The sequence below is a fragment of the Onychostruthus taczanowskii genome, unplaced genomic scaffold (assembly GCF_017590055.1).
Source record: "Onychostruthus taczanowskii isolate IOZ18803 unplaced genomic scaffold, ASM1759005v1 scaffold147, whole genome shotgun sequence".
NCBI lineage: Eukaryota > Metazoa > Chordata > Aves > Passeriformes > Passeridae > Onychostruthus > Onychostruthus taczanowskii.
Window position 1 is genome coordinate 928210 of NW_024498652.1, and position 25155 is coordinate 953364.

The window sequence follows — 25155 nt, forward strand, 5'->3', positions numbered from 1 at the left end:
TCTTGGGATTTGGCTAGAAAATGGAGAAGGAGAACAAGGACTATAATAATGTTAAGTAATATCTTAATGTACGACCATGTAACAATTGTTAATTATGTACTATATTTAAAATAAAAAGGGTCGTGAGAACTTTTCTGAGTCATTACACCTATTTAATTGTTTTTGTCATCTAAACCTGATACTGGTGGGACTGATGTATCAGCATTATCAATAAAGTATGTCAAAATTTCTTTTCACCTAATACTTAGTGAAGAAGGAGAAGTTGTGTCTTGGGAGACAGTATGTCAAGCTTTCAGTATCTAGGTCACTTCCGGAGCAGTGTAGGAATGGTACGGACGGGAAAAAAAATTAATGTCAGCAGAATTAAGTACAAAGAGGGATTCCTAAGGCCCAGAAGTAGTTCAAAACAGTTGGTTAGGAACTGCAGATATCCTAGACACCATGTCTGTGTTTTTTGAATTAATCTGTTGTGCTTGCTGTCCTTGCTGGTTGTCTCAAAGGGAGCAGTTTGGCTGCACTGGAACGGTGCTTAACATTATCAGCATTTGGGTAGAGGTGTATTTTAGAAGCACATGGACAGTTAGGCCTGGTTAACTGAGTCTGAAAGCTGGTATCCACTCTCAGACTTTAGTTGGTGTGTGTGGCTTGCATTTCATGATTCAGTAGATGATTTTTTTTTTTATTTTTGTTTTCCTAATAATCGTCTGTGCCTGCATAACCTACAGGAGCAATGTTAAAGGCTCAGGTATGTTAGATCATATAGTAGCTGTTTTGGGTCACAAGGATGTTGTTATACAGCCCCTACCCACAAACACGAATGTACAGATAATTCATCTGGTGCTCAGTAACCTTTTTTAATTTCTTCCCATATTGCTTGAAGTTAGTGATATGATTAAATCTGTTCCAGGATTTATAATTTACCTTAAAATCAACTGGAAAATAATGATCCAATATGTCACTTCTCACTGAGCAATGTTATATACTTAAGTCCCCTTCTAATTCTGTTGTAACTGGATAAATATTGCTTAAAGCAGATTTCAGAAAATGAAATACTTAAATAGACTAAAGCTACTCCCAGTCTCTATAGTTCCCCTTACCCTGTCAAAAAATTACTTGGAAAAAAAGTTGCACATAAAATAGCTTATGCAGAAGTAAAGCTCCATTTTAAGGCAAGGGCCTTAAAATCTGTCCATGAAGAGCAACCATCATCCATGATTAGAGGTGCCATGTTGTTACAGAAATATCCACATGAATAATGTGTGGGGTGGGGGTGTGATGGATCAAGAGGCAAAGGTGTAAAGGAAAGACTGGAATTCGAAGAATCTGAGAATGACTCGGCCGAGCACATCCTGTCAAAATACTCTTCTAAACAAATGACGCAATACCTGATAGTGTTAGCTTTGTAGTAGATTATTTTGGCAGGTCATTTGGCGTGGGAAAAGAACACTTTGAAGCTACAGACACTTGGAGGAATTTTTGTCGTTCCAGGAGAGAAAGGCAGATAATTGGCAAGGCTTTAAACACTCCTTGCATGAAGCAGAATAGGCTATATTGTGTTGCCTGGGGGACAGACCAGGGAAAATGCAGCAGTGTGTTTGAACACCACTACATTTGCCTTGTCTGACTACAGGATGCTGGTTTTGAACTTTAGAGGTTTATTACTAACTTGGACATTTTTGCAGTAAGTGCACTAATTAGTACCTTGTGCATCTTCAGTGTGATTCAAAAATAGATTTTACCATCGCTCCAAGAATTTTGAAGTCCTTACTCTAAACACCCTCCCCTTCAGTACAGGAATAATTTTTTATTTTCTTTCACTGATGAAGAAGAATTATACTTCAATTATTTTCTGAGTACCTAATGGCTGATAGTTTAGACTCGATGCTTTATAGTAATAGGTAAGGAAAGTACTGTTCTGAAGCCTGAAAGTTTTATCTTTATTTTGAAATTAAACTGTCTTTGCTCTTGCTTCTCAGCAATTGACTTAAAGAATGGCTCTGGAGCAGTGTATCAAGGACCTGCCAGAAATTCTGCTGATACTACCTTCACTCTCTCGGATGAGGATTTTATGGATGTGGTACAACAAAAGATCAATCCCCAAAAGGTAAGGCTGGGGTGTCACAGACATACTCTCTTGTATGTGGACATATTATTTGCCTTACATCAGGCTGTTGTTCATGACTGCGTACTGAAATCCTAAACCCTGGGATGTTTTGACAGTGGAGACCAGAGTCAGATGAGGTATAAGCACATCAGTATCTTATACTGAATTAGCCAGAAAGTGTGAGGGGGCGTTTATGCCATCTTTATTATCTTAAGACAAAGATAACCACAAAGGGCTAAAGCAGGACCCTGATAACACCAAGGTTGTGGGTTCAATACCAGTATGGGCCATTCACTTTAAAGTTGGACTGGATTATCTTTCTGGGTCCCTCCAACTTAGACTATACTGTGATTCAGTGACATAAAGCCTGGCAGTGCAAAATTAGGAGTTTGTTTACTTCCTGGTACTTCACAGTATACAATTTGCCAGCTTAGATTTGTCAGTTTGATCATTCAGGCTGTTTTGATTGTCATTTTGCAGGAAGTTGATGTTTGTTGCAGTGGTTTGATTTATTGCTAGTAGTGCAGCTCAGAGAAATGTCAAGACAATGCATGCATGTAGATGGTCAAAATTCACCTAAACCAGGATATTTTTCAGGGAAATAAAGATTTAAGGAAGGTCTATAATCTGGGTCTGCACTTTTAGCTTCTTGGAGTAATCAACTGCTTAAAACGACTAATTGTACTGATAAAAATGCCTTGTGTAAAAGTAAATTAAACTGTCACAAATTTAATATGTCAGCTTACAGATTAAAGCTTGAGCAAATGAAAACTTTAATTAAGATCATCATATATCAAACAGTTGCTTTTCTTTGATCCCAAGCAGAAGTTGTTGGAGACTTTCATTGTAAATTGGAGACTAATGATTACAGTGAATGTTATTTATAAGTCTTACATACCACTTGAGTAAAATCCTTTGTGACCCTCTGTATACAGCAGGCATAAAGTATAAACAAACAAGATGTTGATGTGCAATCATCAGAATGCTAAAGAACAGTTATTGCAATTCAGGAACATCATCTATGTTTAGGCATTAGTGTTTCCTTCAAGTTTCTGTGAAGTTTTCCATCTAAAGAAGCTCAAAGCATCTATTCAAATTCTTTTCTTCTGGCTCTCTCTATTCTTTATTTGAATGTATTTCAAGCTAGTGGAACTATGCAAAAGAGCATTTAAGGAACTTTCAAAAGGCTTTCAAAACTACAAAGCCGTAGCGAAGCAAAACTAGTTTTAAAAAAATACAAACTAGATTGAAACAGTGTATACAGCTCTTTGAAGTAGGGAGAATAAAAATGTAATATACCAGCATTGAAGCGAAAATACTGATTGATTTATGACTTTGCAAATGCAACAAAATCTTGCCTATTTCCCGTTTGTTTGTTTGTAATATGCTATGTATAAAGCCATTTCATTTCTTTGGCATATATGTGTAGTACATTGTGCAAGTTTATGTTTGTATTTGTTATGAATTTGAGTGTGTAGCTTACATTTTCATTAGGTCTTTGATTTTCATTATATAGCCTTTTCATTCCATTTTCTCATTTCTTATAATGATATATGGATATTTGTAGTGTGAGGGGATGATGCTGGGAGCTTTATTTTTTGTGCCCTGCTGAAGTTTTGCCATCAGATTCTGTGGAGGCATTTGTCCTACAGTTGGAGAAATACTCTGTGCTATATGTGGAAAGGGAACAGATGCCACTGGAGTTGCTTTGTGTATATTTTGTTTGATTTTTTTCTGTTGAGTGACAGAGTTGACCTTGTCTGGACTATAGATGTAATCTGGTTTTGGATGGTATTAGAATTGAACAGGTTCTTTTAATAACTGATGACCATTAAGCATTGTGCACTGAAGGCTTTCTCCTGAGTGCTAAACAACCATTCTTTGGCTTCTTTTTTTGTTCTATGACTCTTTGGTTTGTGAGTAAGCAGCTGAATAGATGTTTTCCCCCCGCCCCTTCTGGTTTTTTTAGGCATTCTTTTCTGGTAAACTAAAAGTGAAGGGGAACATCATGCTGAGCCAGAAACTGGAAATGATCCTGAAAGACTATGCCAAACTCTGAACTGCTTGATCATCTACCACAGCAGTGAAGAACTGTAGAAGATAGAAACTCAATTAGTTCAGAACCAATGATTTGCAGACTAGTTAACATCAATGTACTGATTCATTATACTGCTAATACACAAGCTGATTTAATTGCTGTAGACAGAAGTTATGAAATGAAAATACTGTTACTATTGTCCTTTTTAGTTTCTCAGCAATGGTAGAGAATCATACTTTTCTGATTGTGCATTTTTATCTAAATAAAATGTATTTAGTTCTTACAAAGAAGCATATATTTCTATGTTAATTCTGAAGAAAATTAAACCAATAGACTTCATTAATATCTCCTTTTATGTGTCTGTCAGTCTTCATTCATCTTGCCTTAGATAGACTTAGCTTCTATGAGTCTATCTGGCTTATTATTCAAATGAATGGTTTTTGTCTCAAGCTCTCATGATTCTGTCAAAATAAGTGGAAGATGGAAATAAATTCCATTTATTTACATCATGTCAATGATGTGGGGGTTTTTATCTGCACCAGAAAAAACCTCTTGGAACTTTGGAATCCATATTGCCATTTTTCTATGTTACTTTTGTAAATCACAAAGTGGTTAACGTTTGTTCTCTAGGGGAAGCTTTTTCATGTGAGAGCCATTAACACCGCACCAAAGTCCATCACTAGAGCCAAACTGTTCTTCATGTAAATAAATTCATTCTCATGAGCACCGGCATCATGGCAGCAAGGAAAGGTGGAACTGAATTCCTCATTTTGAACCTGTGGCCAGAACTGAGTTAGCATCTCTAGCCATATGTATTCCTAAAGAAAGTATGCTCTTAATCACTGATTGTCACATGAACACCTGGAAATTTGATTTCATCAAAGTTACCAACATTTTGCATGCTCAGTTATCTTTCTTTTTCACCTTCAGACATGTACTGTGTTGTTACTTTTTGGAGATGGAAGAATCCAGGCTATCTGAGGCTTTTCTTCTTGATCAGAGGAACTTTCAGAAGATGAAATTTTTCATTGTTTGGATTGGTTTTTGTCCCAAAACTGGAGGGTACTTCCATTCCCTGACTTTGTGATCAGACTATAGCCATTAAAGAACCTTGTGGAGCTGCAGATGAGCTTGACAGTTTGAGAATAAGTTGTACTTGTTCTAATACTAAGTCATATTCTCAACGAATTTATTTTTTCACAGCTGTACTATCAGCCATACTTTGGTTCAGGCGAAGAAACATGAAGTATGTCAACAAGTATCTCATGTAATTCACATCATGAATAGATGGGAAACAGAACAAGTAAGAAGTTTGCCATCTTAAAGAGGCCATCAAGTAGAAATTATGGAAGAAGTGTCCTTTTACCATTTTCCATTTACTTTTTTCACAGCAGTCATTTTCGTATATAACATGACTTAATTGCATGTACCCCAGCTTCTATTTGTCAAGCTGGTTTCTGTCAAATAGGTAAAGGTATCTTCTTTTAGTTTCTCTGAAGAAATTGTATGAGAAAGAGAGATTGATTTCAGCTTTGTAATTTTATGCATGAACCTGGTACACCAAAACCCCCAGTTTTTTACATACATATTTCCTGCCTGTACATCTATATATACTGCCATAAGACTTAGATGTGTTAAAGAAAAAGGAACTGTGAGTAACTAACTGTGAGACTAGGAAAGCAATTACCAATACATCCATATGAGAATATGGAATTTGTTGTAAGTTACATGCTCTTGATAATTCTCAACAGGTGTTTTGGTTTGTTTTTTTTTTTCTCAACCCCATAAATAGTCTGAAATCTGAAAGTACTGCTTCACAATGAAAGAACAAAGTTCCAATAAGCTTTTTTTTCTTTCCTCTGTTTAAGTGCAAAGCAAAAATATTCAGACGGGGGAAGTTGGTAATACTGAAATCTGTTGTGATTTAACAGGTTGGAGATTATTAAAGAACATAATTTTACTAAATGTCTTGGTATGTGTTGATTGAGGATGAAAGATTTATAGCTACCCTTGTAATTTCTACACTGCATAGTTTCAGCTGGACAGAAATCTTTACTCTGGCTTCAGCTTTCTCCCGCACAGTGAATTGGTCATAGATGTTAACTTTGAGTGGAACAGAAAGCCGTGTTCTTCCTTTTGCTTCCCATACCCAGGCTACCTGAACACATCCCTCAGTATTGTGATAGACTCTTTTTTAGGAGTATAACTGAGGTGTTTAATTATTTAATCTGTCACTATTGATTATTTTCACATGTTGATTTTGTTTCTGGTCCAGTATGTTTCCCCTGAGAATGTTCTAGTGAGCTGATGCTAATTAGTAACTTGATCTGCTGCAGGTAAGGTCAGTTGGCTGTGTTGAATATATACATGATGTGGTTTGGAAGTTTTCTTTTGTTTTCTTTTTTTTTCTTTCTTTTTTGTTTTCTTCCTTGTACTTGGAAACCTGTTTATGGTTACTGGCTTTTAGAAGCAGTATTCTAAAGAACAAGTAGTAAACTCAGTATTTTTATGAGAATCCGTGGACAGAAATGTTGACCGGTGTGGAAGGTGGTTGTTCAAGCATGGGTGATTGTCAGCTGCTTTCATCTAGAACAGTCTTCCTGTTTCAGGGTATTGTGTATTCAAACCTTTCAATGTGTCTTTTGCCTGGAGTGGTTTTGGAGACCTTTCTTGTCATACCCCTGCAGAAATACCTCTGTAGTGGCAGGTCCTAAAGATGTGCAACAGCGAAACATCCTTTTCTTTCAGGATAGCTGCTTCCTTGATTATTCTTTCTTTGCAGCAATGAGTTCCTTGGATTGCAAAGCTGCACTTGTTTACCAAGCAGCTCATATAACTCTTCAGTGAGACTGCAAAATTTAGGAGAAAATGAAGAGGCTTTTGCAAGCATTTTAGCAGTAAAATTCTTAGCAGTGCATATATCTCTTTAATGTAGAGTAGAAGATTTTCAGTCCTTAATTACCGTATGTGCCTTACAGTGTTTTGATTAATAGTGTGAAAAAGGTGATGCCTGGATGTGAACATAAAGTCTGGACATCAGATTTCATGACACTGACGTAAGAATTCAGTTATTCATCTTTTTGGAATGTGTAACTGCTACATGTGGCATAATGTCATTTTATTTCTCTTTTCCCTTCTCCTTACACTCATTACAGTCTTCCTGCTGGCTTGCAATCCTCCAAAAAGTAAATTGTGATTCCACTGACATATGTCCTCTTCAGTCATTTATGGGTTTTCTAATTGAAGGACGAGAGCAGTAATAATGGATGGGGAAAGTTTATGCTTTCTAGTTGGTGGAATTGTTCTTAATTAGTTTGTTTCAGAGGAGTTCAATACACCTTCCAGCTACCATCAATAATTACAGTTAACAGCTCTTTAAAAGTTGACAAGTGCATTCATATTCAGAGAATATTAAAATGAGAAAAAGTGAGGCGGAGCAGAGGAGCTTGGGTGTTGTCTCCTCTAAGGCTGCCTCTGAGGAGCTCACTCCTAATGGTTATTTGTATTCTGTTTCACTGGGCAGTATCCCCTATAAAAGGTTCTTTATCAGTCAGGAGTTACTTTGTTAAATTAAAAAGCTTTATGAAACAGAAGGATTCAGTGATATAATAAAGTATTCTAAGTTGGATAAACAGGCATTTCAAAATAGTTCAGTATAATTTCTTTTAAAAGAAAAGACTCTCTAATATAATGCTATATACCCCAACAAAGGTTAATGTTCCTAAAGTTATGTCATCTATTTCCTTCCACAATGCTTGGGGGCAGAGTAGCATTCAGAAGGTGACTTTGTTTTCACATAACACAACCTCCTTCTAGCATGAGCAAAAATCTTACTTAAGCCAGGAGAAAAGGAAATATTAATATCTCCATATTCCTGCTATGTTTTTTAAATTCTACTTCAGTTGGTGCAGATATCTTCCTACTTGCGTGAGAATGAGTTCTCCACAATTCACCTGCAGTAGGAAATTTTGTCCTTTGGGCCGTTGGCTGTTTCTTCAGCAGACTGTCCTAAAGAGCACCAGACATCAGCAAATATGAAGTCAGTTAGGAAAAATAAAGTAGACTATGAATGTGGTTTCATTTATATGACTTCAGTACTACCCTCATGATACAACTCAAATGTCTCATCTGTCTAAAAATCAGTTCACTGAATGGGCATGATAGGATCTTAGATGAGTGGGCAGGCTGAGCTCTGAGAGGTGCATCTGTTTGTGTCTCTCAGTAAATACTATCAACGTTCCCATTGTCTGCTAACTTAAATCATATATTCAAAGGTTACTGTGTCTCAAAGATAGAATCAAGCAAGGTATAATAATATGTGAAATTCTCTGAATTATATGGTATGTGCATCTTTCTAAGAGCCGTTTTAGAATACTAACCCTATGCTACATTTACCCTGATGATGTCAAGTGCCTTTTTTCCACTGGAATCAAAAATCACATAAGCTGAAAGAACAATTGAGAATACCACATTTGAATAAATGTATCATTTAGGTTAAGATTAATTGTTTCTGAATTTCTAATTATAGAAGCATATAATCTCATACAATCTTAAAATAATTTTTAAAAATATCAGCAAATTGGTGTGTAGAATTCATAATTTCTTTTTAACCAGTTCTTCCTCTTTCCTTTTTCCTGCCTGTGCTCTTCTTGCATTTTGCCGGTTGCCTTGTGAAGGCATGTCAGAAGAAGTATGAACATAGGTTAATGTAGCAGCCAGTAGTTTGTGAAGATTTGGATTTGGAACGGAAAAGAAGAACTCAACCTAGATTTCATCTGGATCTCACTCAATGTCATGACAAATGAAGCTGCCATACAAGTCTTACAGTTATGATTCCAGCACTACCATGAACTAAGTAAAAAAAAGGGAATAAGTAGACGTGAGTTTGTGTTCCTATCTCAGTTTGCTTTTCTAACTGCAGCCCACACAAAAAAAGTGTGTTAGTGTAAATGCTAAAAAAAACAAGTGTAGTGAGTTGTTAAGGTTTCATTGCATTTATAACCAAATAGTTTCCTGCTCCTGCACCTTTACAAAGAAAAAGAAAGGAACTATACTCGTCTCATACTAGAATCGAAGAGTCTACAATCTGGTTAGTGTTTCCAAAATTATTAGGACAGCAAGTGCACATAGAAAATAGAAATTGAGTTGCTGTCTCTTTCAATCAATGTGCCTAGATTAGATTTCAAAGCAGTACACAAGTATTTTTCCTCTGACAGTGCTCTTTGTGTGCTGTTCTTCACTCATAGTCTGTCCATTGCGATGAAGACCATGAGGCTTGTGAAGCTGCCTGACCGCTCTTGGAGCTGCCTGACCTTTCTGTTCCCAGCTCCCCAGCATCTGCTTCTCTTCTGGCCAGAGCTGGTCTGTGCTCTGCGCAGTTCAGCCTTCTGCTGCGTGAGTCTCAGCCTGATTTTCATGAACAATGGGAAAGGCAATGGTTGTCTGCTGTACCCTTATCTGAGCTTGTAATAGCTCTGGTGCTGAGAGCCTTGTAATCCTGTTAGGAAATTATGATAAAAGGTAGCAGAGTTTCTGACTGAATGTAATACATGTGGGTTTTTAGGTGTTTCTTTTTTCATGAAGTCAAAATGAGTCCACCTGGAGACTGTATCAGGAAAAATACGAATTTCCTAGCTCAAAAGATACTTTAAATGAATTTCTGATTATTTTTTCAGTCTGTTTTTTACATATATGATGGAGGACAGCAAGCAAAACTGTAAATGTAGAAAAGAAGGAGGAAAAATGAACAAAACCACTCATCTTTTTTTTTTTCAGAATTAAAAAAGAAGGCTTTAAAATGTGGAGATATGTTCCCTTTATGTTCTGCTATTGCACAACACTGATTCAAGTGGCTTAATACCCAGAAATCATCTTATCTCTGAAGCTGCCAATGGTCAACTCTGACTAAGGTCCAATTTTGCTTTACAGAATTCTTCTGATGGCTGATCTTGCTCATATCTGGAGGAAAATAAAGCATTTGTAGTCATTCAAAGTTAGTGTGAGATTTTGGGTGTTTTTGTTCTGTTTTCAAAAAAGATATGTTTATCTGCATGCCTTTTGCAACTTCAACTGTGTTGATTAATTCCAGGCCACTTAATGAGCCTGCAATTTCAGTAGTTTTCATTGTCAGAATCTGAGACCAGTATTGTTTATTATCAAAATACCTTATTTTGTAAGGAGATAGCAATTTACAGTCAAAATGGCATGCTTTTGTTTAATTTTCCAGTATTCCAAAAAGAGCTGCTGAAACCACTCATCAGAGGAGAAGCACTCAGTTAATCAAATCCCTGCTTGATGGTGTGAGGTCATGTGAGGGCCTCTTGCTATTTCCTAGTAGGTCTGAGATTATTGAAGGAATTTTCATTCATTTATGGCAGTTTCTCTAACCGTAGCAGACAGTCCTACTAAGGTAGACTGAGAGTCTGCAGCACACAAGGAATCTTTTTAGTGAAGGTCTAGAAGACCTAAGGAAATTTTTTTTCATAGTCGTTAGACACCAGAGGCTGTAATGTATTTTCATAGCTCTTAATGTAACAGTTCTCCTATAACAGCTATAACATCACATGATTGTAATGCAGTTTTTGTGTACTTCAGCCCTAAGCTCCAGTAGTAAATGTATTGCTACACTCAGTTAAACAGTAATTTTTGTTAAGTGCCTTCTCAGAATTTCATAAGTCTGTCAGAAGCTTTCATGGTTTATGAGATTTTGCAGCTAGTATAAAAATTACATAAAATACTGGTTTTGGGGGCTGATAAAATACTATTTTAAGTAGATGGAAACAGAGACATTTAACCTATACCAAGCTAACAGTACTCCCACACAGTTTGCTCTATCCCCCTCAGAAGAGACCAAAAATGAAAACCACAGTGGGGTCCTGGGTTTTGAAAGATTTCTAGGTGGTAGGTGCAAAGTGTGCTTCACTTAGGAATTTAGCAATCGTGAAAAGAGTTTGTCTCTAAACATCTTTGCTATGCTCTCTACTCCAAGAGTTTAACCTATCTATTTTGTGGAGCGCTCTGTCACTCTGTTGCTAAGTGATTTACAGAGACAACCAAACTGCATGCTACATTATGTTATTTTCACTTACTTTTAATTCCTGAAAGAACCAGTCTGCACTTTGATGGTGTAGTCACTGATTTGATTGACTTAGAGTTGTTGTATGAAGGGCAACTAAAAGCAGACAACAAAATATTGTAAGTTCTAGTGAATTTGCATATGGCTGATAATGGACTGAAGAAAATTCTGTTTTCCAACCACTTCTGGGATTCCTGGCTCCTTGGAATCACAGAGAAGACCTTGGGCAGACAGTACTTCTCACATTTTCTTCTAATACTTCTTACCTGCAGTTTGAGCATTTAAGTGCATTTTGAGGACTATTTTGGAGCAAGGTAAATGTTGTGTCAAGTAACTGAAGTCATCATGGCACTACAAACCACTTTGAGAAATATCAGTTCTAAACTTCTCAGGTGACAGTTCTGCAATTATCATTTAGTGAAATTCGGCTGATAAAAAGATGTGCAAAGATATTATCAGTAATTAGTAAACTTGGTGCTGTATATAAGGCTTAGTTTGCTCATCCAAAACACTGTATTATCACTCTTTAACTCCAAGCAGCAATGCACCTTTAAACAATCTACTTTTATGCCTTTTTTGTGGTCATGAAGGAATATGCAAATGTATGCAGTTTGAAATTCTGATTTGATTAACAGGCTTTGTAGATTGGAATTAATTAATACATTAACTTTGTGTGCTTGTTGAAACTGCCAATTCCTTCTTTGATTCTTGGAGTGGTATTCAAATATATATAAAGAGTCCTGATAATCTCAGATGGCAATCTTGAGGCTGCCAGTTAAAACCCATTCTGATTCATCTGTTTGGCAATCTGGGAGCTCGTCTGGGCATGGGGAGGGAGCTGGGGAGAAGGAGGCAAATGAAGCCAAAGTTTTAGTTATTTCAGGCACAGATCTATTGTCTGCATGAAATTAAGTGCCTCTGCCATGTGCCTCTCACAGCTTCATGATGTATGGAAAGCATCAAATACATTGCTTGAACTTTTGAAATCCATGTGGTAAAATCCACCATAAATGTAGATACAGGTCTTTTATCTGAATACACATTTCAGTGCTGCCTTCTGTGCAGCCACTTCTTAACAATTAAGTGATTGAAAATGTGTTTCTTGTCCAGAAATGGTGTTTGTGTCTTGTGCAACTGGAATATCAATATTGCTTTCATGGTATTCTTTATGGCTAAAAAATGAAATAATGCTCTGATAAAAATACAGTGACAGGCACTGTATTTTTATCAGAACATTATGCTACCAATTGTTACCCACCAAAAACCTGTGAAGGCAATGTTCTGTTATCCAAAAATGGGTGAAAAGCCAGAAACTCTAGGTAACCTTGTCTAATTAGTGCAGCAAGTGGTTAAGCACAGTAGGACTGGTCAGCAGTATAAATCATTAATATAGATGGAGTGTTTTAGCAATATTATTTAGCTACTGGGATAATTGAAGTTTTAAAGGGTCATCAAATCTTATGTTTCTCTGTGTACTCTATTATAAGCATAATTGCTTTCATTGATTGCTAGTACTGTTACAAAGTAAGAGTGGAGGGATGCTAATCAATCATTGCACTGAACCAGAACAGGCTCTGATAAGAAGATCCTTGAAAATTTTTGTTTAATTAAAAATCCAGACAGATGGAAAGAACTCGTGAGCGCTGCTATAGAATGCTGTTTACAGATTTGTAGGTGAACATTAACTTCATTCTGACAATACAGTCAGATAAAAAGCTTTCCTTGGGGGGCTCAAACATTAATGCTTTCCTCCAGTACATCTCTCTGTGATAATGCTAAATTTCATTTTCATTCATACACAGCAAGATAAAAGTTTAAGACTGAAAAAGTTCCAGGTGGATACCTCCTAACTTGAAGTAATTACAGTATTATTCTTCTAGGTTGAAGCTACTTCTGGTTAAAACAGTTCTTTTGTATCCTTAATTTTCTGATTATCTGGTTTCCAGAGATCTTAAAAAAAGGAGTGATGTCTATGTTTGGGGTTTTTTTTAATTTTTTTTTTTTATTAGAGCTTTTTAAAAAGCACTTCCATGGGGATTCAGTTGTTGATTTGGCACTAATACTTTCCTTGGGCAGTGCTTGCCCCGTATTTATCTTCCTGGTGGTATTATTGGCATAGTCTCCATTTTCTCAACTTTTAAACTCATCAGAGTAAGGGTTAGTACATGGAAGCTACCTGACTTGCTCATGGCCATGTATCAGATGAGTGTCAAAGACTTTAAACTAAATTTTTGAAGTTCTGCTCTACTGTGCAAAGAACTGGGAGTTTGTTTTATCTTTCAGTTTCCCAATTCCGCAGGAGAGCCATGGTCTAAAGATGCTGAGACCAGAAGTGTGTATTAATTCCAGTCTTTTTAAAACTAAAGGTATGTGCTAAGTTCTGTAAAGCTGGGTCTAGAACATCTGAAAGTATCAGGAAGGCATGGACTGGAATTTCTTTCTAATAATGCAAAAACAGGCTTTGGATCCAATGCTGTATTTCTTCATTTATTACTCTGATGTTCTTTGTTGCATTAGTAATAATCTCTTAAATATTTAAAATATTTTCCCAATATGCTGACAGTGCCCTGCAAAAATGTCTCTTTAAAGTGACGCATAGATATCTGTCACAGAAGAACTAATTTAAAAAAGAATCTTCAGCGGCAGAAGGAGTAAAATATGAGGGAAAGTTTATGAATCATTAATAACGTGAATGCATTAAATCTCCTGCAAGTGGTAGAATGGAACTTCCCCTGTTAGATATAAATGTAGTGTTTATTTAGCAAAGGTGATACCTACATTGTTGGAAAGATTGATCTGTTAACAATTCGAGAGGAATTTCAGTGATAGATTGACATGCAAGAATGTACATGTATTAGTTGGGATGACTATTTTGTCTTGGTGCTGAAGTGCTGCAAGATTTCTTTCTGATTCATATATAATTCTTGGATTCTCTGGTATCACAGTTGCCATGTGTGGATGGTAATAACAATTTTGGTGGTTTCCCACCAAAGAAACTACTAATTATTATTTTCTTCTTCAATTTTTCAATTATTAAAATGGCTTACTAAGATGTGCACTTTGTGAAAATTTTACTGTTATTTCAGGAAGTTCTTCTCTGTATCAGCAGGAAATACAACCTGTGTCACTGTTAATTGAAATTCAGAGAACAGTAGCAGTGCACTAAGGCCCTATGCATTCACAAGAGGAGAATAAAATTCAGATAATCTGATCAAACTGGAGTTGGTACATTTCTGAGTTTAGAAAAATCCCCTGTTAGCTCTAGGTAAAATTTCAGTAGCCAAAACTTATATGTTTTATGATCACAGGGAAGATATTCACATATAAAATGTCTTTACAAAGCCTGTGGCATTTCTGACTTTTGTTCTTAGACATGTGGTTTCTTCTGCTTAAGATTCAGAGCGTGTGTGAGAGAAATCTGCTGATGACCATCTGTAATTTTATTGTACTAAACTAACCACAGTAGAAGCTGCACTAGGGAATGAGTGATCTTGCCCTGGAAACAAACAAACATGTAACCTTACACTTTTTCAAATACCCTTTGTTAATAATAGCAGTTCTTTCTACTGCAAAATTTTGAATGTCTTACTAAGCCTCTGCTGCATCAAATACCACAGTATCTAGATCTCCAGAAGGGACTGGGTTTTTTTCTTCCCTTTTATCTCCTGACTGAGAAAACTTGAGGTATGCTCCTTTAATTTCAAGGGTGAACATTGCATATCGTGTGATCTGGTCCTTCATCTGTCCCAAGGAAGCTATCCCAATAAGTTCTGAAGGTATTTTGCCAACATTTAATTCTGCCCTCTTGTAATGATATTTTTTCTGATAACAGGGAAAATTATGCACTTTTTTGTCCTCTTGAGATATCTCCAGAGTAAAATCCAGGTTGGTGATTCTCAGACTTATGAAGCTGCAAGTAATTTTTTGAATAATTGCTTTTCTCATTGATGTATTTTGATAGAAGACTTCTCTCATCATGATAAAAGTCAGAGATGTCAGAGATTAAGAAATACACTGATGACTTTGAATTCATTGAAAGGTCGTTGTTTCAGATGACTCTCTTGACACAGTATTTTGCTTTAAGAATGAGATAAAAATCAAAAATTGGATTAAATGATGAAACCCTAAGAACAAACTAGAAGAGGATATAACAATTTGAGCTGTTGTGAGATGGTGTTTAGTTGCTAGGTGCAGCCACATCACATTGGTGTTATCTGCACAGTGCTATTCTCTAACATGACAATCGTTAATATTCCCTGACTCCAATAAAATCAATTTAATTGACTTAAGCATTGAGCAAATGGAAACCATCAAGTAGAAACTGTTGTGTGGCTTTATAGTAACAGTATCTGTGCTATTACCATCCTCTGTTTTGCTATACTCACATTTCCTAAAGGCACTACTGTTCCCATTGCTGACCATATCAGAGGATGGAGAAACAGTTATATTTGCCATAACTTTGATTCAAAGAACATTACTTTTATGTTAACTGTTAAATTACTTGGATCATCATTACTTGAAAGAAAAGGTGCTTATCTGAAGGAGAAAGAAGCTGTGAAATTTATATGCTCTCTTACAATGCCTTTCTCCTTCGTATTTGAAATAGTTCCAGTAGGGATTTGAATTTTTCATCTGAAGTATTATTCAGCCTGAACGCTGGCTGGTTATGATGAACATTTCTGTACTGGACATGGTCAGATTTGTTCTGCTGTGTGTCACGGGCTGGGTGGTGTGATTAAATTACACCTGTCAGAGCTCTTAGCTGCAAAGGGAAATCTTCTGATTTTGGTTTTGGAGAATGTAAATGATTCACTGCTGTGAAAATCCAAGCAGCCATGAGAAACCCTTGAAGTCTTTAGATGACAGGCATATTTTTATTGCAGTATTATGCATGCTTTTCTACTCTGTCATTTCAAACATTTTGTATAATAGATTTTCAATATTCAATGCAGGATTTTTAACAAATCTTAGGCCATATAAAATAATGATATTTATTAATTAATCCTTTTCAAATACAGTGTGGTGTTTCCAATGTCTCTCCATTCATTTGGTGAAAAATCTGGAAGCCACTAGAAATGTTTTTTAACATATTGATCTGGATTATGAATCAATTTTTTGTGACTCTTTTTTAGCATTTATTAATGCTTTTGTGTTTTTTAATAAGAAAAAAATCATAGAATCATTTAGGTTGAAGAACCCCTTTCAGATCATCAAGTCCATCATCATACCTAACACTGTACCACTAAAACATGCCTCTAAGTGACACACAACACAAATTTTAAATACCTCCAGCTATGAGGACTCAGCCACTTCCCTGGGCAGCCTGTTCTGGAGCTTGACAACCATTTTGATGAAGAAATTTTCCATCCAGTCTAAACCTCTCCTAGAAGAACTTGAGGCTATTTCTTCTTGTACTGTCACTTTCTGCTTGGAAGAAGAACCTGATCCCCACCTCATTATAACCTCCATTGAGGTATTGGTGTAGAGAGTGTGGAGAGGTTTGTGCTGCAGACCCTTCCCCAGCTCCGTTGCCCTTCTCTGGACAGGTGCGGAGCACCTCGATGTTTTCCTTGTTGTGAGGCACCTGAAACTCAACACAGGGCTCAAGGTGTGACCTCACCAGTGCCAAGTGCAGGGGGACAGTCACTTCCCTGGCCCTGTTGGTTACACTATTGCTGATACAAGCCAGGATGCCACTGGCTTTCTTGGCCACCTGTGCATATGCTAGCTGATGTCCTGATGATTATTAACTAAAACGCTCAGATCCTTTTCCACTGGGCAGTTTCCCAGCCACTCTTGCCCCATCCTGTAGCCCCGAGTGAGATTGTCAAGTCCCAGTGTGGGACTCCGCTTTTCAGCTTGTTCAATCTCATCCAGTTGATCATTCCAGCCTGTCCAGGTCCTTTTGCAGGGCTTTACTACCTCCCAGCAGATAAACTCATTATTGTCTGTGAACTTGCTGAAGGTACACTCAATCTGCATGTCCAGGTCATCAGTAAAGATCATTAAAGAGACCTGAGCCCTGAGGAACACCACTAGTGGCCACCTGCCACACTGGATGTAGCTCCATTCACCACGACCCTCTGGGTCCGACCGTCCAGCCAGTTTTCAACCCAGCAAAGCATACACCTGTCCACACCAAGGGAAGCCAGTTTCTCCTGGAGAATGCTGTGAGAAATGGTGTAAAAGTCTTTACTAGGTCTAGGTATACACATCCACCACCTGCTAGGTGCATAGCCTTGTCATAAAAAGAGATCAGATTGGTTAATTTGCTAGAGAGAGGGAAACTGAAACTGAAGTTTGGGAACTTGTAGAAAATCTCTATGAAATTTTAATGCTATTTGATACTTGGAGGGAACCTTAATAAAAATCGTTGTTAGCTGCGCCCGTCTTCCTTATATCTCTTAATATCTTTCATTCAGAGCAATCTTTTCTTCTGCATTTCCTTTTTAACTACTAGGTATGTGGAAAGACCATATTCCCGCTTCAGCTTTGCAGGCATTCCCGCAGCCGCAGGGCTGCTTGGCAGAGGGATGTCCAGGGACTTCAGAGGGTGTGTGGGAGCTGAGTGCAGAGCTGTGCACTCAGAGCAGAGCTCGGAGTGGGCTGTGCAGGTTGTGCTGGCCTTTGTAGTCCTGCTGGCCCCTGCAGCAGCTCAGGCAAGGATAACCTGGTGTGTTTTTGCCAGTCTGTGGTCACTGTCCTGGCTTTGATGAAGGCTTGTTCTGAAGACTTGATGAAGCTTTTCTCTGTGGAGACATTTACGTGCCTTAGCTGAGAGATTTGGGTCTGCTCTCCTACTTGATGTGAAAACTGCAGTTTAATCCATTCAGCTGTGATGCATGTGAATCTGAGGTACTACCCATGTATCTGTGAACTGACACAAGGCTTCCACCTCATAACTGGGCTATGCTTCCTGCTTGGAGGACAGAACAGTGAGCAAGGCATCTGGCAGTTCGTGTTTTGTTAAGAGGTCTTAAAATGTGAAAAATGGATTGGTTTTCATTATGCTGTTTGTATTATTTGTCATAGCATTCTAATTATTCAAGTTTGTTCTTAATGGTTTCCTTGATGTTAACCATTAAGGAGGAAGCCTTTCGTAGGATCATTCTATTGCGGAAAATTCGCTGGCTTCCTTCTGCTGACTTGATGAATATAAAGGTCTCTTTTAGTCTTCTGATCTTTAAACAACGGAGAGGGAAATACTGCTTCTTTGGGAGCAGCAGGTATGAAACATTCCAGCAACACTGCTCCTGAGGTAATTTTTACAAACCTTGAACAATGTCTAAAGTGGTTAACAATGACTCTGGGAGCTGACATAATTATCAAAACATTTGAGCTAAACCAAACAGATGTAATGACTATATCAGCACTGGTCATGTTGTGAACGTTGCTGTTTGAATGTTTCTCAGGTTAACAAAGTTTGGGTACACAAATGTTGGCAATTTGTTTTCTCTAAATTAAAGACATCACAGTGAGTTCAAAGTAATTCTAGGTCAGAGTGGCTTAATAATGCGTTCAATGTATTAGTGTTGCTTTTTTGTAAACCTGGACAATATCTTTTGATTTAGAATCAATTAGAAATATTTCATGCAGCACTAGCAGTACTATACAGCATATTTTTCAGTTTTTAATTGATATGCACTATCAGCAAAGTGAGCTGCACTGTACTTGCTCAGGTAGCCAGAGAGCAAATAGACAGTCTAAGTCGCCTCTAAATTTATGGTCAGACTCCTGCTCTAAGAATAAACACTGTCCAAAACCAGTGGCCCCTTCCATCCCAGAGAAGCGCAGCAGGGTGCTGGCAGCTGTGGTTGATGACACACATGTTCTCCTCAGGACTGCCACTGTCTCTCTGCTTGCTTTTCCTATGTCTGTTTGCTTCCCATGTCTGTGTGATCCCACCTTGTTGCTTTCGACTTACTTCAGCTAAACCTTGTGATTAAATACGAGGTGTGGTTATAGCATTTGTTCTTTTCCATGTGTGTCCTGTTGCTTTTGATCTCAGGCTTGTGATACGGTGACATCTGAAGTTCCATGATTACAGCAGCGTCTCTGCATACCTGGGGATTGTGTGATTGTGTGAAACCCAGTATAACCAAAAAGAGTGAAATAATGGCATCCTCTGCTTCATGTTGGAATTTTTGATATGGTCATCTGCTTTCTCTTCTGTCCTTAAAACTAGTTCTATCCCAAAAATGTCTCTTTTTTGTTTATTTGAGAGCAGAAGGTGTGGATAATTGAGGGCATAGGCCTTTGCTCTTGAAGTTAAATTAACATAAAAATTATTTAGAATAATTCACGAAATTTCAAGTCTTGTGAATTAGCTGCACTTATTTTAGTAGTCCTGTGCAGCAGTTTATGAAAATTAAATATAAATGAAATTAAATATAACATGTAGCAGTTATGTCAATGGTATATGTAGAACAATGTGAACAGTTTCTGAGAAGAGAGAAGAGTTAAGTCATTTATCCCCTTTATTTACCTGATTTAAAATTAAATTAATGTATTGAGGGATTGTAATTTGATGTTTATCTCTGTTGTATCTGCTACAATGAGATCATGCTTTTTAACAGTGTAAGTTTTAAACAGCAGTTAAACACAGGTTCTTGTTTATAAAAGGCCTGTAAAAGCATGTAGATTGATGCAGGCATTTTGCTACTCTGTCTGTCAGAAATACTTAAGAATTACCTCCACTGTGGTAATTGTTTACAAAGCAGAAGAACATATTAAGCAGTTGAAGATTACAAAACACTTTAAAAATTAATTTGGAGTGATATAAACTAGTAATTAAATGTTGCTAGATAATGGGAATGGCTCAACAACTTAAATGCTTGGGGAAAAGAAGAGCTTTACATTTCTTAAAAATCCTTTCAATTTCTTAAAAATTTGCTTTTTATAATGGGATAGGTGGTTTTTACAGTTGTAGTTTTCTCTGTACTTTTTAAATGAGTAGCATTTCAGTAGTCAAAGATTTGCAGACGATGTAATAGATGATGCCTAGTAACAGGAAACATGTCGTTCCACCCTGAATGGACAGTATTTTAATGAAAAGCTTAGCAAAGTGATTATATATCAAACAATATTTGCAGCAGGTGCATAAATCATAAAATACTGCCTTGAGGAGAAAAAGGTAGGTTACTTTTGGTAAGTTACTTTTAATATCAATTTACATATTTGTTGATATTAAGGCCAATAGCAATGAGCACATTTGGGGGAAGGTATTTTTTCATGTCAGCATTGCTTATTTTAACCACTTTATTATTATTCTTCATATATTCTGCTTTTCTCTCTTGCCTGAACCGGTTTTCCCCCCATTTTCTGTTACTTGCTCCAGTCTTGACAGTGCTCTGATGTTCTGTGTATGCATTTGTTGAAATGCTAGAGGTTTATTTTTTCTGAACTGATCTCCAGTTCTGAGGGAATTAGCACTATTAATACTTACCTAAGTAATACACTCTTGAGGTCCATAGTAATATTTCAGATTTTTTTCCTTCCCCTGCAAGAGGTCCCTGCAAATATTTTATTAAGTGTTCTTAAGAAAGATGAGGACACAGAATAATTGCTGCACTTTCAATTAAAATATTCTGTTTTCACTAGTATATCTCTGACAGCAAAAAGTAGCAAAATGGAAAGCTTGCTTTCAGTATAGATCCAGCTTCAGACCTGTATTCTGTTTTCAAGGTTAACTTTGGGTTAACATTGCAGAAGTGTGTGGATGGCCATATGGATGGCCAAAACTCTTTCAGGTTTTTCTTCCCTTATGTTTTAGTTGTTTCTGAGAGATTACATAAAATGAGATTTTTCTCATCTACAGTAAAATGTAAATGTGATCAATTCTGATTGAATAGCCTTTTAAGCTGACTTTCCTCTGAATCCTCTAAGTCCAGTTCTCACAGCATAATGCTATTCTCCCTGCTGAACTGAAAAATGTGCTGGCCTGTTGCTGTGAATATTATTTATTTTGGAGAGAAGAGAGTAGTGAAAGAACGCAGATCATCTAGTCTTAAATCTTCTTGCCAGAAGCAAGAGCTAAGTCCCTCTGGATTTCTCTGGGTGCAAGTGTAAGAGGGAGACTGCTAACCTGAGATACAGTAATTTATAATGTGATTCACAAGCAAAGAGAGATTCAACTGTTCTAGGAAGTGGAGGGGCAAAATGCTAGGGGGACACAGGGTACTTTGAATGGGGCATGCAGTACAGGCAGTGCAAGGACACTAGTTGAAAAAGCAGTAAATTGTTCTCTATTCTTTGAGTCACTTTCCACCATCGTGAAGAAGGTGCTTTGCTTCTTAAAGGCAAAGAAAATTATTATTTTGATGAGTGAGGTGGGATGCTAGAGACTGTTTGACACTCTAGATGCCCTCAGGGAATCACTTACAGGTCACAACCACCTTGTGGTGAAGGTTGAGTGGCTGTGCATGTATCCCTGTGTCCAGGTGTGCACATCTGGATCTCATGTGATTTATACTGTCTTCCAGTATGCACACTCTGTGTTCTATTACACAAATAAATAATTCTGTTTCCTTGAAAAAGTGGTGAGCTTTTTTCCTCTCCTTAATTATCTCTGCATGAGGAAAGTACAAAGCCAGAACACCCCAATTCCATAATTTTTTACAGCATCTCAACATATCTGAGTTACTAGTCACTGTTTTATCCCCCTTGCAGGACTGTATACTGTATTCTGAACTTTCAGACTCACAGGCCTATAATGTCTGAGTCATTATTCACAGCTGCATCATTATTCTTACCCCAGTTAGGTGAAACTGTTTACTTGGATACAAGCCAGGTGAGCTAATTGTCACCAGCAATCTCTGCAGTGCTACCTGGAAAAAATTTTGAATTCTTTTAGCTTCCTTTGTTGTGGACAGTAATGGCAGTCAGAGGTCCTCAGGAACTTTTGACATTCCTAATCCCTTAATTAATAATTTATTTTCCTCCTTATTCCATACTCGTTATTTTTCCTAGGCACTATTGTTTTGTTTTACGATTAATGTGAAGGCTGTAGTTTAGCTGAAAACAATTGTGAGAGAGGAAAGCATGACTTCAAAAACTGCTTGTGTTGCCAAATGCAGTATTTAATTTGGCTTTGCTTCCTTAGTAATTATCTCTTCAAGGGGGGATCTCAGAACTTCTTGTCATGTTTCATTATTCCTTGTTATCATAGTTTACAGCCCGAAGTAGGTGACAGGATGCTTGCCTTCTCTTTAGTAAGTTTCATCTTTTTAAAAGGTGTTTAATTTGATTTAAAAAAAAATCAGTGTGTTCTGACTTGAAGTTGTACTTATAATTGATAATTTGGTAGAAACTATTAAGCTATCTAGCTGTTTACATGAAAAGTGTCTGTCATCTGGTTAAAGGTGAACCAAATATTTTTGAACAGTATTTTAAACATTATAAATAGCTGTGGTACAACTTCGTGAAAGCAGAACTGAGTAATCTTGTCTCCTCTGCAATTTTTGGAAATCTGCATTAGGACAAGATTTTTGGTCTTTAGAAGACAGGATATAATACTAACTAAAAATAATAGCAATAGGAGCAATACACTTCCTGGACTGAATGCTCTCTCTTCCATAAATGTCTGACTTTCTAGACTTCTGGCAGAACAGTCTGTGATGTCTTCCAGGTCAGTTAGTAGCAATCTCAATTGTCACTGCAAACTCATTTAGCATTTCAGACCCAAAATTGTTCTTCTTTAAACTGGTATCATGCAAGAGATCTTGTTCTGATGCAGTGAGGTAAATCCACTCACAGGAATTTAGTTCTCTGCTTGAAAATACTAGCATATTTGTTTTTCTCACATTCCAGAGGGCAACACAGACCTATGTCTAATGTTGCACTCAACATCTGTATCAAATATTTTTGGAGAGAGTTCTCTCTTTTTTTTATGGTAGCTTGTAATGATTAGCATCTCATGCATAGCTGCTTTTATGCCAGTAAGCTGAAGGATAATATGCCTATATAAGACTGTGTCAGCTGCTGTTAAAAGCTGCAGCTTGGGGTGTGAGGCGTTCTTCCAAAACTGGTGTCTGACCTTGATCTGTTGTCATAGCTGAAGTGTTTAATTTCCCTGAACCTCATGACCCCTCAGTCATGCAGCATTAGGCAATATTTTGTAGGACTTAAAAATTTTTCTGTAATCCTCAAAATTTACTTTTTCCCCCCTTTCATTTAAAAGAGTATTGATCAATGACATTTATTTAAGAACAGGATAGACTTATCCAGATACCTGAAAATTTACATATGCTGTAATCATTCCCGTTTCCAGTGCATTTAATATTGACATGGATCAGTAACAATAATACCTTTCTTAATGTGGCCATTTCTGCATGATAAACATCTCTGAAGCCTCTCAAGAGTGAAAAGCTATTTTTCATGTGGCTCTGGATCCCATTTGTATTGAAAATAGAGAATAATATTTCCAGCAGCAACTCCAAATGTTTTATGGAAGTGATAACTATCTTTCTGTTTAAGGTGAAGAAACTGAATGAAAGAAGTCCAGCATGGAGACTGACCACAGGAGAGAAGTCTTGACATACTGTGTCACTTCCAGCCATTACTTCTAATGTCTTTTTTAGGGACCACCACAGGAAGAAACATCTGTTCTGACTTTTCCTCATTGCAATTTGGATGCACCATTTAATTTCCCCACAACTGGAGAGTTTTTTTCAGTATTCCTTTGTAAGGGGACAATGATTTTGCTTGTATTTGTTTGGTTAAATTTCTTTTCTAGGTAGTTTGAACTCGTAGCAGCTGCTTGTGTTTACTGAAATTAGAACTGAGTATTTTTTGACAGTTTTTCTTTCAATAGGCATGCAATTTCAACAATACTGCTTTGGTCAGTAAAACCTCCAAACAATTCTTTAAAATAATAAACATTTTTATCAGTGAAGCATTTTGGAATTCTAATTTGAAAGTTTTTGTTTTAAAATTACTTTGAAAAGTTGTAGTATACTCAGCTTATTTAATGTATCAAAAGAGAATTTTCAGTATACAAGAGTGCATTGTTTTGCAAACATCTTGTTACCACAAGATGTCTCTGTCCTTGTATTCCCTATAAATGATCATGCTATGTTGTTAAGTCACACCTGAAAGAGAAGAAATCCAGTGGAACTTAAAAAATATTGTAAACCAGAAACAATCTTCAAGTTTTCATTTTCTGGTGATCAGTTCTGAACTATAAATTAGCAGGAGGTTTATATATTCAGAGTGTTACTCTCTGAAATTCTTATATAACTGTCTGGGAACATTAAATGTAATCTCTCCTTAGATTTAGAAGGTTGTAAATTGGTTTTATTTTAGTCTGCACTTTTAAAATGGGTATTTCTAGGTCTAGGCTGCAATGACAGTCTTTTGTTTGAATAAACTGAAATAAAGTAATTAGAGTAAGTAAACAGGAAGCAAGATTGAAGACATTAGAATCAAATGAGTGTTTAAAAAATAGAAAAACCCCATGGGGAAAAAAAAGAAAAATTGGTGAATTGCATGATCAAGCTCTGAGGAGTAGTTTGTGGAAAAATTATGATTGCTTTATTTATCTCATAACGTGAAATCTATCCCCCTCTGATAGCAAAGTCTAGAAATTCATGGACACAGAATACATCTGTTTTCTCTCTCTTTTCCCTATCAAACCTGTTTCTTCATGACATGCTGGTTTTCTGTCAGCTGTGACTGTAATTAACACTCACTGTGGGACTGTGCTTGGAGAAATATAACTGGGAGAAAGGAGATGGTTTGAGAACTCCCATCATCCACACTTAGGGAAGCCAGCTTTGCATCCCTGCCTGTCTCCCTCTGATAATTATTCTGGTCCTGGACAAAACAGATTTACAATTTAGACACTAGTCTCATGAGGCTTCATTTTACAATACTGCATAACCATTTGTGGAGTTTAAGAGATGTTTGTATTGAAAACACTTTTTAAATAGATTGAAAATT

The 25155-nt window shown here is 36.9% G+C and overlaps 1 protein-coding gene across 3 annotated transcripts in view; it reads left to right on the forward strand.

The window, feature by feature from the left end:
- The window catches only part of HSD17B4 (hydroxysteroid 17-beta dehydrogenase 4), a 94847-nt gene that overhangs the window by 58480 nt on the left and 11212 nt on the right, over window positions 1-25155 (forward strand). For 2 of the 3 annotated variants that reach the window (XM_041398406.1, XM_041398404.1), the window contains one exon: window positions 1977-2104. In XM_041398406.1, the coding sequence (XP_041254340.1) occupies window positions 1977-2104 (128 nt within the window). Of the gene's footprint in view, window positions 1-1976; window positions 2105-4073; window positions 4492-25155 lie in introns of those variants that run through there. The other variant, XM_041398405.1, reaches the window with a different exon arrangement.